General features: G+C 47.6%; 1 protein-coding gene across 1 annotated transcript; it reads right to left on the bottom strand.

Moving 5' to 3' along the window:
• Positions 1-1342: 1342 nt before the first annotated feature.
• On the bottom strand, positions 1343-15427 carry Bri3bp (BRI3 binding protein). The gene is made up of 3 exons (XM_051205000.1): positions 15103-15427; positions 4501-4603; positions 1343-2129 (listed from the first exon to the last, which is right to left on the bottom strand). Exons 1-3 carry the CDS (start codon positions 15325-15327, stop codon positions 1702-1704), a joined length of 756 nt encoding a protein of 251 aa, XP_051060957.1. The 5' UTR covers positions 15328-15427; the 3' UTR covers positions 1343-1701.
• Positions 15428-18801: the final 3374 nt, after the last annotated feature.

Here is an 18801-nt window from a genome sequence, read left to right as displayed (position 1 = left end):
CATAATGTCTCACACCAGAGGTCATGTGTAGCCAATGTTCATGGAGAGATTTCCCCAGTATGAGTTTCACAAATGAATGAAATTCAAGCAGGTGTGAACCCCATATGGTCACAAGAACAGAGGTCTCAGACACTTCCTCAGAAAGATCTGTATCTGTACTCCAGACACTTGCAACTCCAAACAGAACTTCTGACACAGGGCACCAGAGCTGGTGTCAGCTGGGTCCCTCTACCATGGTCTGCCATGAAACTGACAGGTGCCTCCGGCTCCACCAAGCTGAAGCTGGGACTCAGTGACTCCAGGGTACACTGAAGGTCCACAGAGACAATGACAATCCCAGCCACATCCTGCTTTCTTTTCAGAGTGTCCTGTCAGAGGGGTGTTGCTTCCAGCCTCCGGCCCAATTCTCTGCCCACCACCCCCTCTCCCAGAGGCTAAGCTGAAACAACTCCCTGGACCCCAGGCAAAAAGCAACTAACACACATAATCATAAAAATTTCAAGGCAAACAGCCAGGTGTTAGAGGGGCACGCCTTTAATCCCAGCACTTAGGAGGCAGAGGCAGGCGGGTCTCTGTGAGTTCAAGGCCAGCCTGGTCTATAGAGCAAGTTCCAGGACAGCCTCTAAAGCATTACAGAGACAGCCTATCTCAAAAAAAAAAAAAAAAAAAAAAAAATTCAGGACAACAAACAATTCATATCAAGGTTGCTTATGTCTAAGAATGTTCTAGAATCAATGAAATGAAAGATGTTACTGGCCACAAATAGTTTCTTCTATGGTCTTGAGTCAATTAAAAGCAAATGAAACAAATAAGCAAATCCTGTCAGAGTTCAGCTGGCTATATGGACCTACCTGGCAAATAGGGAATGTAAGATTCAGCTAGATTCTGGAATAATCTTCAAGGCCCACCCAGGAAGTTCTTGGCATCAAGCTCCAAAGACATTTTGAAGCCCCATCTATGTATTTTAATTCTAGGAAGGCCGGGTGTTAGACTATATTAAAGTCCAGGGAAGAGAAAAAGATCCCAGGACACCTATGGGTACCTTCATTCAGAAACACAATGGACAGGGGTAGGGGTAGGCTCAGCATCCCCAGCACCATAAAAACAGAAAGACGTGAAGGAACACAATGGAAGGAGCGCACAGGGTCCCTAGGATCCAAACGTGATCTGGTTCCACTCTGAAGCCGGAGTGTGCACAATAACAGCATTCATGAACCAAGTCAACACCATCTCAGAAGACATAAAATAAAGGTCACATTCGGGAGTAGGAAGATAACGCACACAGCACTTACCCAGCAGCCAATTTAAACTTCCTTAAAATCTTCAAGTGCTTCCTTCAAAGTTCTGATAAACTTGACTGGATCTGCCTTTATTTAAAAACCTTACAAAAGATTTAAATGTTTGAAAAATCAACTTTATGGTCTATGCAGATAAATTTCTCTGACTACACAGCTAATAGGGGTATATCCATTGTTAAAAAATTATTTTTCCCACTAGCAACCTTCTGATTAAGTTCTACATTAAGTTCTTTCTCCTCCAGGGGGTCTTAAGGTCGACACACAGTGGGAAATACCAGGCGTGGCATTCTTGCTCAGTTTATTGGGAGGGTTGGGGTTTGGTGGGGCTGCCGGCTGTTTTCTTCTTTCTGTGTCTTCTGACATCACTGCGGGTGGCACCCTTGGGCGGCCAGGCAACTGACCTTCATTTGTCCTTGGAGCGGTCAAGGTTCTCCAGCACCCTGTTGAGGCGGATGTTGAGCAATCTCACCTGGTTCTCCAGGTGTTCCAGCTTCTCCTCCACACTGGGGCTGCCAAGGCCACCGGGACCTCCTCGCCAGTAGCCCATGGGCCCTGTCATGAAGTAAATGGCCACCACCAGGCAGAGCGGTAGCACGGCGTGCTCAGGCTCACCCTCGTACTTATGTAGGATATACACGCAGGACATGGAGAACAGGATGACACGTACAAGCCAGAAGAAGCGGCCAAACACCAGGTGCAGGAGGCTGAAGGTGAAACCCAAGGTCAGAGACAAGAACCAGTAGGCCAGGAGGACCACACCAACCAGCACCAGGGCCCGGGCGGGACTGTTGGACACGGAGGCCGGGCTGAAGTACTGTGACAGGTTGGACACTGCGAAACAGAACAAAGGACAGGGCCAGTTATTCCCACATAGTCAGGACCTTCTTTGAAAGCAGGTGGGAGAGCGGAGATCAGAGGCTCCTGCCACAATCCAACACAATGAAAGGCAATTCAAGCAAGCACTAGAAGCTGGGCAGTGGTGGCGCAAGCCTGTAATCCTAGCACTTGGGAGGCAGATCTCTGCGTTGGAGGCCAGCATGATCTACAGAGTTAGTTCCAGGACAGGCTCCAAAGTGATGCAAGGTCTTGAACCTCCAAACTAGTGGAGGAAGCACAGGTGCCCGCCATCCCCGGGACTGTTTGTGGCATCATGAGTTTAAAACATCTTTTGTAAGGCTTTTGTAAGATGATGGCTCAGTGGTGAAAAGCACTCTTGCAGAGAACCCAATTCAATTACCAGCAACCACAGGGTGGTTCACAACCACCTGTAACTCCAGTCCCAGGGGGCAAATCCTCAGGTACTGCATGTATGTGGTGCAGACAAAACACCCATACACAAAAATAATAAATAAATCTCAAAAAATATTTTTACAAAAATGGTGTCCGGGTTTGAACTCAAATCCTTGTGCTTGCAATAAGCTATCTTCTCAAGCTGGTCACAGTGGCTAAGGTAGGAGGAGAATCAGAATTTCAAGGTCATCCTTGACCCACCAGAGTGAATTTGAGGCTGGTGTGGGGAGTACAAATGAACCCTGCCTCAAAAACAAAGCAGAACAACAACCACAAAACCAAAAGTAATAACAAAACAAAAACAGTAAAATTGATTTTACCAACTTTGAGACAGGGGTCTGAGGTAGATTAGGCTGGCCTTGAACCCACAGAGATCTGCTTGCCTCTGCGTACTGGGATTAAAGGCATGAGCCACCATGCCAGGGTAAATTTCATCAGTCTCTTTCTCTTTTTCTTCCTCTCTCTTTGGTTTTTCTAGACAGGGTTCCCTGTGTGGCCTCGGCTGTCCTGGAACTCACTGTAGACCAGGCTGGCCTGGAACTCAAAGATCCGCCTGCCTCTGCCTCCGGAGTGCTAGGATTAGAGGCCTACTCTACCACACCTGGCCTTCACCAATTTCTTTTCCCTGTAACATGACCAGTAGAAAATTTCTATATACCTCAAAGCTTATTTCTATCAAACCAATCCAAGTGGAGGAGCGTTCATTGTAACTAAGACGGTGAAAAATGATGGGGAAGTGCTTGAGAACTGAGAACCTTGGCTATGGTTCCTGGAGAGGCAACTGTCACTCCTACTGAGCTTGAGGCACAATTCCCCAAGGCTTTAGGGTACCCTGCAACTTATCAAAGGCAAGAAAGAAACACAAACCTCACAAACAAGTATTTCACCTCCCCCATCAGCTTCTCTCAGCTGATGGAAACAGGCCTATGTTCCTCAACCATGCCTGGTGTCCTGCAGCTGTCCAGCTCTGCAGTTTCCCAGCCTGGGCAGCATGCAATTCCTTGCAATCACGTTTATCTACACAGGCCCTCCGCCCAGGGATAGCAACCTGGAATTGCGCAATCCCAGTAGGATGGCTGAGGCAGCCTCGAAGGATTGCACACAGTTGCAGTGTTTGGCGAAGTGTTGACTCAGTCAACTCAGTCCCAGGGAGGGCTGTAACTGCCCTGGGGGCAGCGTGCTGCACAGCATCCTCTGAGAGCCACCGTCTCTGCCTCCCATTCTCCATCTGAGTGGCAAGGTGTGAGGCCTTCCGAAGGTTAAACTCAATGATCCCAGGCTAGCAGTGAGTTCAGTGGTGCAGAACTAACAACAGCAGTGATGTATGGGTCCCACCTGAACAGTATGGCTCCACACTGAACCCTGGTCCCAGATCTGTAAAGAAGGGATGCCTTGAACTAATAAGGAATCTGAGAGGGCTTGTTACAAGGCTGTGTGTACACCAGGTGGCTGATGATTACTAGATGGTGAATTCCATCCTCTCTCCCAGTTCCAGAGGCCAAAAGTGCATGTCTAGGACCACACTCTCAAAGCGTGTTCTCCCGAGTCCTCCACTCACACTTTTCTCTCTTCTGACTTTGTCTTTGGCTAAATGCTGAAACACAGCTCTGAGTACACCTGAATGAGAGCTCTTAGGAGCATCCTTCTGGCCTCTCTCAGCTTCTGGGGGCTCCAGGTGGTCCATGGCCCATATGACATCATCATCACTACAGGCTATGCCTCCATCATCTTCACGGCCTTCGAAGCTTTGTGGACTCCACATTCAGTTATTAAAGGTAAAGTGATGCTCCATCCCCTTAACACTCTCACATTCGTACCCTCAGTTCTTGGAGGCATGGAGATTTACTACATAGTGAGACTGCACCCCAAAACAAAACACACCACACCCTTGCATGATCATCCCTATACCTACCGTCAAGTCCAAGGACTTCTAAGAGCTCCATCCAGACTTTCCATAATGTCTCCACGAACATGTCCACTCCCTGCACGAAGCGCTCAGTCAGCCTGGACAGCAACTGCAGGGAAGAGAAGACAGTCAGAAACCTGAGCTACAGTCTTTCCCAATCCAGTCAAACACTGAAGCATGAACTTGGAAGAGGAAAACCAGGAGCTGCCTCATGGGCAGTCTATAGCCAAGCAGTGAACAAGAGTTGACAGCTGGCCCACTGCCATGTAGAATATGGAAAGCACACTCCTCTATACACAGGAGCAACACTTAGGGTAAGAATGGGTGGCTCTTGGTCATCATACTTGCCTCCTCTGCCTGGGAGTTTCTGCCCTCAAGATGCTTCCAGGGCAGCTGGCTCTCCAAGGGACCAACTCTGAAATCTGAGACAAGGTTCATGCTCTCTGTCTGTGGCCTCTGAGAATTTCATTAGCTTTCTAGGAGAATCAGAAAATCCAGCTGACCGAGGAGTCAGAAAACCATACTACTTACTGCTTGATTTCCTTAGTTTCTTTTGAGTGAGTTTGCTGGCTAGTTTCCTGTCAATTTGGCAATGCTAGTGTCATCAGGGAGGAGGGAGTCTCGGTGAAGAAATAAGACCAGGTGGTAGGCAAGCCTGTAAGGCATTTTCTTAACTGGTGACTGATGAAGGAGGGCCCAGCCCATTGTGGATGGTGCCATCCCTGGGCTGGTGGTCCTGGGTGCTATAAGAAAGCAGGCTAAGCAAGGCATGGGGAGGAGCAAGCCAGTGAGCAGCACCCTGCATCAGCTCCTGCCTCCAGGTTCCTGCTCCTGTCCTGACTCCCTTCACTGATGACCATTTGATGTATAAGCCAAATAAACACTTTCCTCCCAAGCTACTTTGGTAGTGGTATCTCATCACAATAGCATTAACCCTAACTAGGAGTGATATTATATACACCTAGCAAAAAACTTGAAACCACGACTGAAGATATAAATGGATAATGATGTCCTGAGTTCAGTCTCCAGCACATAAACAGGACAGCTTAAAACTGCCTGTAATTCCAGTTCTATGGAGATCTGATGTCTTCCTCTGTTCTCTGTGCTTGCATGCGCGCGCGTGCACACATGCATGCATACACACACACACACACACACACACACACACACACACTTTTTACTAAAATTAATCTTAGAAAAGAAAAACATAAAAAGCAAGCATAGTGGTGTGTACCTTTAATCCCACCCAGTACTCAGGGGGCAGACGAAGGCAGATCTCTGTGAGTTCTAAGCTAGCCTGGTCTACATATATACATAAAAAGTTCCAGGACAGAATTTGCATAGGGAGACCCTGCTTCAAGAAATCAACCAACCAAATAACAACAACAAACAAAGCAAGAAACAAACAAACAAAAAGAACATAAGAAAGGAAGGGGGAGGGAAGCAGGCAGGCGGCAGAACAGCTTTTAATGGCACCAGCTGCCCGGGAAGCTACATTCTGACTCATGCTGTATCTTCCAGGCCTTGGTTTTCCCAGCTGGAAAATGGGGCCAGAAGAGGACTCAACATAGGCAACTGAAACAGCTCAGTATGGTCACCTGGTCCACTGTAAGTGGCAGAGGCTCAGGGGCTGCTGCGGTTGTCCAGTCAGACGTGACGGGGTAGCAAGGAGGGGCTCCTGGGAGGACAGATCCAGATAGAGGCTCTTCCTCAGGCTGTGAACTGGCCAGCAGGGGAAGAGGACAAGCCAGGGCAGGTCCCAGCCATGCCCTTTCAGCCACTCAGCTGGAGAACATGCTGGTCCCTCCGGCAAAGCTAGACATAGAAGGAGACCCACAGACTTTTATGGAAATAAGTGTTCAGCTAGCTGCGTTCTCTTAAATCCGTGAAGCTCCTAGTCCCTGGTGAGGAACATCTGAAGACAGGGTCTTTAAAGAAGTGACTTGTGTACAGTGAGACCACTAAGGTAGGCGAGTGTAATAGGGCAGAGTTTGTTATAAGACAGTGTGTCAGTGGGACAGGCTTATCATCCCTGTCTGATGAGGCTGAGGCAGATGCATGTGTGTGTGTGTGTGGGGGGGGGGGTTATCTATGCAAACACCAGGGATGACAGAATAATGATCTGAATGAGGCAAGAAGGAAATCTGGTTCAACACGTCAGTAGTCAGTGTTGATTCAGACTTCTAGAGCCCGATACCAGGCAGTTTATTTTAGGTACACTTAGGCACAGCACAATTTGGGAAAATGTTTCCTGGTTTAACACAATCCTATTTGCACAAAGAGGCAAAATTACATCAAAACTCTCCTCAAAGTACATGTCACTTCTTCCATGAAGACGAGCTCTTGAGATAGGCTACATGAGTCACCTTAGGGCCAAGGACATGGACTCCATCATACAGAGAGTACAGAAGTCATCTGGGCTATCAACCACCTCCAGTCCTCTTTGGAAGCCTGGGGGAACCCCTGGTCACATAGATAGTGTAGAGGTCATCTAGACTATTAGCCACCTCCGCTCCTGGTTGTAAAAGCTTGGGGGGAGCCAGCTATGGCCTGGCCCTAGAGATAGCGCAGGAGTTACCTAGACTATTAGCTACCTCTATTCTCAGCCCTCTGAAGGGAAAACAGGTTATACATCCTTCCCCCTGAAAAAGACAGCCCTGTGTCTTTCACATTCCTGTGTTATCTGTGAGTACAAGGACTACTGTGCACCCAAACAGGCAAGGAAATTGCAAGGTCAAGGCCTGCCTTGGGCTAAAGAATGAGTCCAAGGCTAGCCAAGACATCTCAGTGAGACCCACTCCCCATCTCAAAATAAAAAGTTACGGGTGTAGCTCCGAGGTAGAATGTACGCCTAGCTAAAAAAAGAAAAAGAAAAAAGAGCTAATATCAGAGACACACAGAGGACAGCCATCAGAACAGAGGGCAAGGAAGGCCTGCAGACCCATTCTGGGATGCAGGGGGAGCCAGCCTACCACAACCTTGACCTTAGATTCCCTGTACCAAAGCAGTAAGAACTGCATTCTCATGGTCCAACCACCCGGTGCAGTACTGAGTTCTTGGTGAGAGACAACACAATCAGAGCCAGAGGCAGAGCCAGTAGATTCCAGGTGAGAGAGCTGTCTTACGTTAGGACTCCAAATTTGTTAATTCAAGGATCTTCTGGGAAGGAGGGGAAGGGGGAAATACCAATATGGCATGGTGCCTATGTGCCAGGCCAACACAGGTAGAGCAGACTTCCAGGAAATGAGGTGTTGCCACTGAACAAAACAGGTGGAAAGAAAATAAAGAAATAAAAATTGCTCGTTATTATGGGGAGGAACATGCACAAGGAGGGCAGAAGACAACTCTGTGGAGTGGGTTTCTCCCCCCCACCTTCTTGTAGATTCTGGGGATTGAACTCAGGTCACCAGACAGGCACAGCAAGCACCTTTACTCACAGAGAACAACTTTACCCTCTCAAGAACAACTTTCAAATACCCATCTTCCTTCCCCTATCCATTCAGCACTGGGGTTATCCACCATGCCCATTATTTTTTAAGATGAAGTCTCATGTCTCCCATTTTTCTGGTGTTTTGGAGATAGGATCTTCACACACACACACACACACACACACACACACACACCTGGCCTCAAACTTTCAGTGACACCCTCTACATCAGCATCCTGATCACTGAGACTGCAGACATGCAACACTGTGCCTGACTGCTTTTCAACTTAGCCCTCTCCCATCTCCCTATACTTTCCTTTCCAGGGGATCTGATGTCTTCGTCCAGCATCCATGGGAATGTGCACTCACATGCTCATGTCCACATACAGATATACACATACTCATTATTAAAAATAAATCTTAAAAAAAAAACATGGAGAGTGCTTGAAGAATGACAGCCATGGCTCACACACACACACACACACACACACACACACCAAAAGAAATGTAACTGGCACCTGTATAATATAAAATATTACTAAACAGAAGTTTCCTGGATGGGGATGATGTGTATGGATTGTGCAGAAAGTACAATATCATTACCTTACCTCAAATGGTGGGGGAAAAAAATGCAGAAAGTGTGTGTATATATGTATGTATGTGAATGTGAACAGGCCTAACTTAACATCAGTGCAGCCATGATAGGCCGTAGGCTAACAACACTGGGACTAGGCCTCATCCTTATAATAACCAGGAAAACCCACAGACTACCCTGCAGGGAACCAATCAAAATTGATTTAAGCAAATAACAGATGCTCCAGAACATTAAGAAGAGCTTACATAACTTTTATATAGGTTGCCGATTTCCTTGTAGCAACGCCAGTACCAATCCCTGTTTGACAAGACTTCTGTTGCCACACCCCTGCCCAATCAGGAGTTCAACCCCCATCTGAATCCGGAATTTCTCTACCCCTACCCTTTATTCCCTTTAAAAAAAAAAAAAGAAAGAAAAGAAAAAGAAAAAGAAACCTGCCATAGCTGAGCTCGATGCTCTCCCTAATGCAACCTGTGTTGGAGCAGACAGAAAGCCCAGGCTCAAACTTGCAATAAAGGCTCTTGGGGGTTCATAATACGGGCATAACATTGGTACTCTTGTAGAGAAAACAGGTGTAATGGGTAAAGGCAGCTAAGGGTCTTTGCTCTCTATTCTTCCAACTTTTCAGTATTTTGAATTTTTTTTTTCTATCACCACAATGTATTATGAGTACAGTGGTCTGCCTCCATGTGTGCTTGCAGACCAGAAGAGGGCGCCAGATCTCATTACAATGTGGATACTGGGAATTGAACTCAGGACTTCTGGAAGGGCAGCCAGTGCTGAGCCATCTCTCCAGCCTGGTCTTTTGAAATTTTAATTAAAGAAGAGGAGGAGGAGAAAAAGAGAGTCAGAGAAATGGCTCAGTAAGTAAAGGCACTTGCCATTATGCCTGTTTGAACCCCAGGACTGAGAGACTGAGAGACAACCCCACCCCCCAAAGGTCATCTCTGAACTCCTCTCAAACACTGTGGCACGCACATGCACGCGCGCGCGCGCACACACACACACACACACACACACACACGCAAATAAATAAGTATAAAAAGAAAAAAATGTTTTTGCTTTGTTTTCCAAGACAGGGTTTCTCCATATAGCCCTCGCTGTCCTGGAACTCGCTCTAAAGGCCAGGCTGGCTTCAAACTCAGAGATCCTCCTGCCTGTGCTTCTCCAGTGCTGGGATTAAAGGTGTGTGCCACCACAGCCCAGCCCCAAAAAAGAAAAACTGTTAACAAGGAGGTATCGTGTGTGTTGGTGGTGTCACCATGAGTGCCCATGGCTCATTTGTCGGGTCACACCCTTTGGTGCAGTCTGAGGAGGTGTCAACTGGATGCTCTTCAATAAAACTGCTCAAAAGATAAAGGTGGGAGTAAAAGGACCAGGAAAGTGTCCATTACTTTACTCAAAATACTTCTTCCCTGCAAGCAGCAATAGGGGAGAAGCTCTGTAAAAACACAAGAAAACCAACTGTTCAATTGAAGACCAGGAAAGAAATAGAGCAAAGGCTCCAGAAGAGACACTGACAGGGCATTCATGACCAAAAAAAAGGTAATAATAACAATAATAACAATAAGTCCTGAAAAAATGTTACCCCTTCAAGTTTCTGGCTATTCTAGAACTAGCTCTGTGGACCAGGTTGGCCTTGAACTCACAACCTGCCTCTGCCTCCCCGGTGGTGGGATTAAAGGTGTGCATCTTTACCACCGGGTTCTTTTGGTTTCAACACATGGTGTCATGTAGCCCAGGATGGCTCAACTCACTGTGCAGCTGAAGCTGACCTTGAACTATGGCTCCTGCCTCCACCTACCCAGTGGCAGGGTTACAGCTGTGTGTTACAGGACCAGCCTGGCAACAGATCCACTTCCAGCTTCTACAGAGGAAGCTGTCTGTGCACAGAAAACAGTTTGCACTGAAAGGCCCTTCTCCATTCACATTTGGAGGGGCACACTCCAATGAACGCCGCCACACACAGCCTTTGCTCCTCGCAACCTCTCAAAAGCAACAAAGCAAGCTGACAAGGCCAAGTAGTGACTGATCCCCTTTATGAGAAAATCCAAATAGGAAAATCTGTAGACAGAGAGACTAGCAGGTGCCTGACTGCAGTGGAGGCCAACAGTTGATGGCTTAGTTGATGAGTTTCCTTTGGGGGCGATAGGACAGTCTGCAGCTAGATAGAGGTGAAGGATGTACAACCCAATGAACACACTTGTAGCTACCAAACTGAGTGCATATGGTGAAATGTGAACTAACCTGTATCTCACTGCCATAAACAGAAAAAATTATGGGGCTAGAGTTTTAGCTCAGTTGGCAGCATGCTTGCCTGGGTTCAATGCCATGAGCTGGGTGTGATGACCTGAGTTCCAATCCCCTGCACCCACTTAAAAGCCAGGTGTGCTCATGTACTGATGTATTCCTATAACCACAATGTACTAATAGACAGGAGGATTACTGTTGTCAGTCTAGCTCCAGGCTCAGTAAAAGACCCTGTTTCAGAGAATAAGGCAGAATGTTGGAGAAGAACAATTAAAAGTCCTCCTGAAGGGGTGGAGAGATGGCTCAGTGACTAGCTGGCCTTCCAGAGGTCCTGAGTTCAATTCCCAGCAAACCACATGATGGCTCACAACCATCTGTAATGAGATCTGGTGCCCTCTTCTGGCCTGCAGGAACACATGCAGACAGAACACTATACATAATAGAAAAAAAAAAATCTTTTAAAAAAAAAGTTCTCCTCTGAGCCAGGTGGTGATGGTCCACACCTTTGACCCCAGCACTCAGGAGGCAGAGGCAGGTGGATCTAGGTGAATCTGAGACCAGCCTGGTGTTAAGAGTGAGTTCTGGGCCAGACAGGGATGCAAAGAGAAACACTGTCTCAAAAAACAGGACAAAACAAAACCCTCCCTTCCTCTGGTATCTGTGTGAAAATGAGCTTGTGACCCCATACATATGCACACTAAAAAGAGGGGAGAGCTGGGCATGTTGGCCCACACCTGTGACCCCAGCACTCTAGAGGCTGAAACAGGGAGATGGAGAGAGTCCAAGGTCAGACTGACTACACAGCAACACTCTACCTCAAAAATAAAAACAGAAACCTTAAGCATTTTGTGTGTGTGTGTGTGTGTGTGTGTGTGTAAAAGGAGCAGGTCTTTTGTGGGCAGTGAAGACAAAGATGAGTTGAGACTAGGTAAGACCTCAGAGTGGTGGAGACAGGAAGGAAATAATCCAGGTAATCCAGCATTAAGATTTTTCTCGACTTATTTATTTAAAGTATGTGTATTTGTGTATGCACACATGAGTGTAATGTCCATGGAGTCTAGAAGAGGGTGTGAGATCTGGAACTAAAATTACCAACTACTGAATGGAACCCAGGTCCTCTGAAAGAACAGCCAGTGTTGTCAGACCCTGAGGTGACCTCCCTAGCCCCTGACTTGACACTCTGATGGAAGGAAATGATAGGCTAACTCTTTTTTGTTTTTTAAAGATTTATTTATTATACATACAGTATTCTGCCTGCATGTATGCCTGCACGCCACAGAAGAGGACACCAGATATCATTACAGATGGTTTGTGAGCAACCACATGGTTGCTGAGATTTGAACCCTGGACCTCTGGAAAAGCATCTAGTGCTCTTAACTCTGAGCCATCCATCTCTCCAGCCCCAATAGGTTAATTTTTTAGGAAACAAAATTCTGCCCCATCCTGTGGGATCATGTGATGGTTTTTAAATTTTTATTTATATGCATGCATGCATGCGCTGTGGTTCACATATGGAGGTCAAAGGACAACTTACCTTCCACCATGTGGGTGAACTCAGGTTGCCAGACTTGGCAGCAAGCACTTATACCTGCTGAGCCATTTCACCTGCCCTCATGGATGGTTAATAGAGCAGTGGTCCTCAACCTTCCTAATGCTACAACCCTTAATACAGTTCCTCATGTTGTGGTGACCTCCAACCATAAAATTATTTTCATTGCTACTTCCTAACTGCCATGCATCGTAATGTAAATACCTGACAAGCAGGATATCGCCTATGCCACCCCAAGGGGTCATGACCCCCACAGGTTGAGAACCACTGCAACAGTATTTATGAGATAGTGACACCCTACGTGTGTAGTGGGGAAAATATAATTTGGAAGAATTCGTGTGTGTGTGTGTGTGTGTGTGTGTGTGTATACACTCCACCTATGAAGGTTAGAGGGCAACTTGCACAAGAAAGCTCTCTTCCCACCATTTGGCTGCTGGGGGAAAGGAAGGAACCTCAAGACATCCGGCTTTACTGGCCAGTACATTTGCACCTTTACATGCTGAGTCAACCATCGTCTGGGCCGCCAGTTAATTTTTACTAGAGGAAAAGTCTGCTGTGTAGTCAACAGGCCTGGGTTTACTAATTAACATCCCTTTTGGGTAGGAGGCTTTTAAAAAAGTTTCTTTTCCAGGCGCGGTGACCCACACATCTTTAAACCCAGCACTCCAGAGGCAAGGACAGGCAGAGCAGCTCTATAATTTGAGTCCAGCCTGGTCTAGATAGTGAGCTTCCAGGCCAGCTAGAGTTACAAAGTGAGACCTGGTCTCAAAAAAAAAAAAAAAAGGGGGTGGGTGGGTGGGGGTGAGGGAGAAGGTACTCCACATTCTAATCATAATTTGTGTGAAACAAGCCTTATTCATGATGCCATGAGTTTGAATTGCCACTGGGCCTCCATAGCTCTGGGGCCTGGGGCTGTGTAGTCTTGACCACTTCTGTCTCATTTGGGCAGAAGAGAGAATCTGGGGAGTTGGATGTGACTGGATTATACATATGGAATACTTGTCATTGGTGAGAAATATTTAAATATGAAAGGGCTTGGTCTAATAGGAGAATAATAACTTCATCATTCATTTGGAAGTTATTAAGGACTGAGTAGCCTGAGTGCTTAGCATGTACAAGGTTATGAGTTCAGTCGCCAGCATCCAAAAACACTGACATATACTAACTATTAAGCAGGTGGTACATATACTATTAAGCAGGTAACCATTTTCAAAACAACCATCAGGAGGCGGGAAAGATGGCTCAGCAGTTAAAATTTCATACTGCTATTACCAAGAACCCAAGTTTGGTTCCCAGCACACATGTCAGACAGCTTGCAATGGCTTGTAACTCCAGCTCCATGTGTATAGCTACACACAGCCATATGAATACACACAATCAAAAATAAAAATACAACCAGGTTTGGTTGCACACACCTTTAATCTCAGCACTAAGGAAGCAGAGGCAGATGGATCTCTTATGAGTTAGAAGCCAGCTTGGTCTACATAGAGAGTTCCAGGCCAGAGGCCCTGCCTCAAAAAAAAAAAAAAAAAAAAAAGAAAAAGAAAAAGAAAAAAGTCAATGTGAATTCCTAATCAAAGGCGCTAATATTCCCATCCCCATTTAACAGAGAAACTGAAGTTTAAAGAAGGGAAACCAGAGATAGGCAAAATGGCTCAGCCAGTAAAGGTATTTGTCAGCAGGCCTCTATGACCAGCCATGGATTCTCATGAACCCACATGGTGGAAATAGAGAACTGATGTCTTAAAGCTGTCTTCTGACTTCCACATGTACCTGTGCATACACACAATCAACAAACAAACATACTTATTAAAAGTATTTAAAAGTGAAGCCACTGCGGCTGAGGAGATGGCTCAGTTGATAAAGAGCTTCCTGTGCAAACATGAGGACTAGGATCAAGAGGCGAGGATAGGCAGAGCTCTATGAATTTAAGCCTGTTCTATACAGTGGAGGACCTGGATTCAATCCCAAGAATGCTTGTAATCCTGGTGCAGGAAGATCCTAGTGGCCCACTGGTCAGCTAGCCTGGCCTAATCTTCAAACTTCAGGGCAATAAGTACTTATCTCAAAACACAAAGGTGGATGGCTCCTGAGGCCGACCTCTGGACTCCACACTCACATACACCAAGTGAAGCCACTGACTGGCCTAACTTCATCCGCTAGGAAAGAGGGAGGGCCCCAACTTGGACCCAAAGTTCTGTGGGCTCCACAACCTCAGGGCCAGAGACCAGGAAGGAAACGCGACGAAGGCAAGAAAGAGAACGTATGCATCTCTACTTCTCTTTTTCTCAGCATGGTGGTGCATGCACCCAACATAGGTGCTACCACAGAAGGTGGAGAGCTCCTTGATGGAGGGGCTCATCCCAGTCCTAGAGACCCCAAGTGTTCAAGCTATATCAAAGCCTCCAACCGAGAGGTGCCCCCCTCTCCCGGCCCGCCACCCCAACCAAACACACAGTAGGCGCTCAGGTTGCCAAAGCAAAGGCTGAGACCCCATCGCTCCCTGGAAAGGAGAACTCGGCCCAGATATCTCTGAGGCAAGAGAAGTGGGAGGCAAGAGGCCCTCGAGGCCAGGCCTCGCGGGGACCCGGGCGTCCCCAATGCCTGGCTCACAGTGGGAGACCATTGAGACGCGGCGGGTCAGCGCGCGGGCGTCACGCGCTCCCGGGGGCTGCGCTTGACCCGGGCTGCAGCAGGCCGCGACCGTCCCCGGCTCGCGTGCCCCCCCACACACCCCGCTTCAACGGTCTCCCGGTCCCACAAGGTGACCGCGGGCGCGCCGCCCACCTTCTGAGCCGCGCGCACGTTGTCCTCTCCGAACAGGCTGCTCACGCTTTGCGAGAAGGTGCTGGCCGCCCGCCGGTGGCTGTTCTTGTCCGCAGTCCCGCGGCCCCGAGCCCCCTGCGCGCCGGGGGCTACCAGCGCCAGCAGCAGGAGCGCCAGAAGCAGAAACAGCAGCAGCAGCCGCAGGCCGGCATGGGCCTGGGGCTCCTGGGACGCGCGCGCGCCCATGCTCGGCCTCGGGAAGAGGGTCTTGGGGCTAAGGGGGGGGGGAGAGGGCGGAGCGCACAGACACCGAGGGCTCCGGGCCGCACCGCGTGGGCGCGCCGTCGCCCCGCCCCGCCTTACAGCCCCGCCCCGCCCCGCGCACGAAGCCCCGCCTCCCTCCCGCAGCGCTCCCCCCCCCTCTCCCGCCCCGGGTCTCGGTACCCCTGGAGCTGAGAGTATCAACTCTGCAATACACCGCAGCGCATGCGGGCCTTGCAAAGGCTCCTTCCTGGGATGGGCCCTTGCAAAGCGCTTGGGAAACCGAAGGGCAAGTGTGTGTCACCTCCCCGCACCCCAAAAGCAGGCCATGTGGAGCACGCGTTCATTCGTCCTCAGGCCCCTCCTCCACGGATGGCATTTCCGAGCTCTGAAGTGGTTGGACAGAGCAAGTTGATGATGGGATAGGAAAGGCGAGTTGATGTGCTGTGCGAGGAGGGAACGGGAGAAGTGGTTTGGTATTGTGCAGTCCTTTACAAAGCATTTGATGGGATCACAGGGTGTTCCTTAGGTCTCAAGTCAAAAGACGGGGGGGGGAGGGATTGGGGGGAGGGTGTCTAGGGTTGGTCCTGCCAGTCAGTTCTGGTATCAGGAAGTACCCGCGCCACCTAGAGGGACTAAAGGGCGGGAAGACCTGAAGAGTCCAAACTTACCACGGGAGCTGTAAGGATGAGAGGAATTTACAATTCAAAATTCAAGGCTTCCTACAGGAAAAGCGACTGGGCTTCTTATTTGCCTGGTATGGCAGGCAAGAGGACCAGAGGACTATGGGTTTGAAATATTTAAGAGCCACGATAATCATATTGGGTTTACAGGCATGGTGATGTGTGCCTGTAAACCCAACCCTAGAGAGGCTCTAGAGGGAGAAAGGAAGGCCAGGGCAGGCCAGCCTAAGTTATCTCCAAAAAATAAGGTGGGGTACATGGGAGGGGTTGAAGGCAGGCAAGTGAAGAGTGAAATTATATATTTTAATTTAAAAATGATGATAGCCAAACAGTGGTGGCACAAGCTGAGGCAGGTGGGTCTCTGAGTTGGAGGGCAGCCTGGTTTACAGAGCAAGTTCCAGAACAGGCTCCAAAGCTACAAAGAGAAACCCTGTTTTTTAAAAAAAATTAAATTTAAAAATAAATAAATAAAAATGATGATAGTAAAACAATGGCTCAGGTCTGTCTCTCCAGCTACAGAAGGCTGAGGCAGGAAAAGAACAAATTCACAGCCTGCCTAGGCAGAATGAGTTGAAACCCAGCCTGAGCAACCTAGTGAAACCTTGTGCGAAACATTCATAAAAATAAATCTCTGTTTTAAAGGACTAGAGATGTAGCCTAGCTGCAAGACACTTACTTGCCTAGTGTGTGGAAGGCCCTATGTCCAAGAGCCACAAAAATTAAATTAATAAAATGCAGGAAATGCCACCCCAGCCTATGCAGCAATTGCTCCCACGGAGGGGATTATGGTACTTGGCAGGCAGGAAGGAGCTTCCTCTGAGAGTCTTATCTAGGGCTTGTCCATTCCCTGAAATCTCCCAGGAAACTTTGCCACAGCCCAGCCCCTATGCTGACAAATCCTCCCAAGACTTTGACTATCCTCTGGAGCTTTATCTACAAGGCAAGACAACCTTCACCCTAATGCCCTTCTCCTCAGCCTTGCATAGCTCACCCTCCACCCTGGCCCTTCTTTGGTCTTTTATTTATTCATTTAATACAGCTTTCTGTCTGCCTGTATTCCTGCACACCAGAAGAGGGTACCATGTGGTTGCTGGGAATTGATCTGCCTGTCTCTGCCTCCCAAGTGCTAGGATTAAAAGCATGTGCCACCGCTGCCTGGCTTTGATTCGCTTCTTTATGGGTTGTCTCTTCATATATTTTTACTGATATTTTCATGTGATTTTTTTTTTTTCCCTTTGAGACACAGTCTTAGCTCTAGTTGGCCTGGAACTCTGAGACTCACCAGCCTGGCTATCAGGAGTTCTGGAATTAAAGTCAGATACCAGCACATTGTGTTAAAACTTTAAAAGAGCTAATAGCAGCATACAACTTTAATCCCAGCACTGGGGAACAGGCAGGCAGATCTTGGTGAATAACATACCAGCCTGAGCTACACAGTGAGACCCTGTCCCCAAAACAAAGTATTTTAGAGGGAGATATAATACAACCCCCCCCAGAGAAATAGGGTCTCACTATGTAGCCCTACCTGACCTGGAACTGAATATAAACCAAGCTGGCCTCAAACTCAGAGACCATCCACCTGTGTCCACACCCTGTCCTTGAAGTGCTGGAGTTCAAAGCATGTACCGCCATGCCCAGCAAGACTTTTTTCTTTTAATTATGTGTATGTCAGTGTTTGGGTATGTGCACTCAATTGCAGGTGCCCTCAGAGGCCTGAGGTGCTGGAATCCCTGAAGCAAGAATTTCAGGCAGCTGTGACCCACTCACTATGGGTTCTGGAAACTGAATTCTGGTCCTCTGCAAGAGCAGTGTGAGTTCTTAACTGCTGAGCCATCTCTCCAGACACCCCTTATGAAATATATCCATGCTGCTGTGGGTGCCTCTTTCTTCTTAGTGTCTAGGATGTTCTCTGTATCTTATTATTTACATGTTATCTTACATGTTATCTTATTACATTTATCTATTTATTTTTGTATGTGTGTGTGTGCCACACTTTGTGTGTCCCTGTGGAGGACAATTTTAGAAAGTCAGTTCTCTCCATCTACCATGTGGTTTCTGGAGATTGAACTCAGGTCATCAGACTTTGTGGAGTGTCCTTTCGTGGGCTAAAACAGTGAATATTTTTAATCTCAGCACTCAGAAGACAGAGGCAGGCAGATCCCTGTGAGTTCTAGGCCAATCTGATCTACCTAGTGAGTTTTAGGATAGCCAGAGCTATGTAGAGAAACCCTGTTTCAAAAAAAAAAGTACAGATGTGGTGCATGCTTTTAATCCCAGCACTCAGGAGGCAGAGGCAGGCAGATCTCTGTGAGTTCAAGGCCAGCCTGTTTTAAAAAGTGAGTTCCAGAACAGCCAGGGCTACACAGAGAAGCCCTGTCTCAGAAAAAAAAAAAAAAAAAAAAATGTGTGTGTGTAATCCATTATTGAACTCAGATAGTCAAGGTTAGGAGTCAGTTTTCTTTACCTGCCAAGCCATCTTAGACCAGGCTGGCCTCAAACTCACAAAGACTGCTTACCTGCCTCCACACCCCCTCCTTTAAGTGTTGGAGTTTGAAGCACATACACCCATGCCCAGCAAATTTTTTTAAAATTATGTGTGTGGGTATATGCACTGCATTCAATTGCAGGTGTCCTCAGACTCCATAATTTTTTTTTTTTTTTTATTCAAAGACAGGGTTTTGCTATGTAACCCAAACTCTGCCTCTTTCTCCCTTTTTGCCCTTTCCCGTCCCCTTCTTTTTTGAGCTAGGGTCTCAGGTAAGCCAGACTGCCCTTT

This window comes from Phodopus roborovskii, unplaced genomic scaffold, assembly GCF_943737965.1.
Source record: "Phodopus roborovskii unplaced genomic scaffold, PHOROB, whole genome shotgun sequence".
Taxonomy (NCBI): Eukaryota; Metazoa; Chordata; class Mammalia; order Rodentia; family Cricetidae; genus Phodopus; species Phodopus roborovskii.
This window is presented reverse-complemented; position numbering and strand designations above follow the sequence as displayed.

Coding starts and splice junctions, on each gene's coding strand:
- Bri3bp (XM_051205000.1), bottom strand. CDS start 15,327: ATGGGCGCGCGCGCGTCCCAGGAGCCCCAGGCCCATGCCGGCCTGCGG. Junction 4,604..15,102: donor ACGTGCGCGCGGCTCAGAAG/GTGGGCGGCGCG, acceptor TCTTCCCTGCAG/TTGCTGTCCAGGCTGACTGA. Junction 2,130..4,500: donor AGAAGTCCTTGGACTTGACG/GTAGGTATAGGG, acceptor TCTGTTTCGCAG/TGTCCAACCTGTCACAGTAC.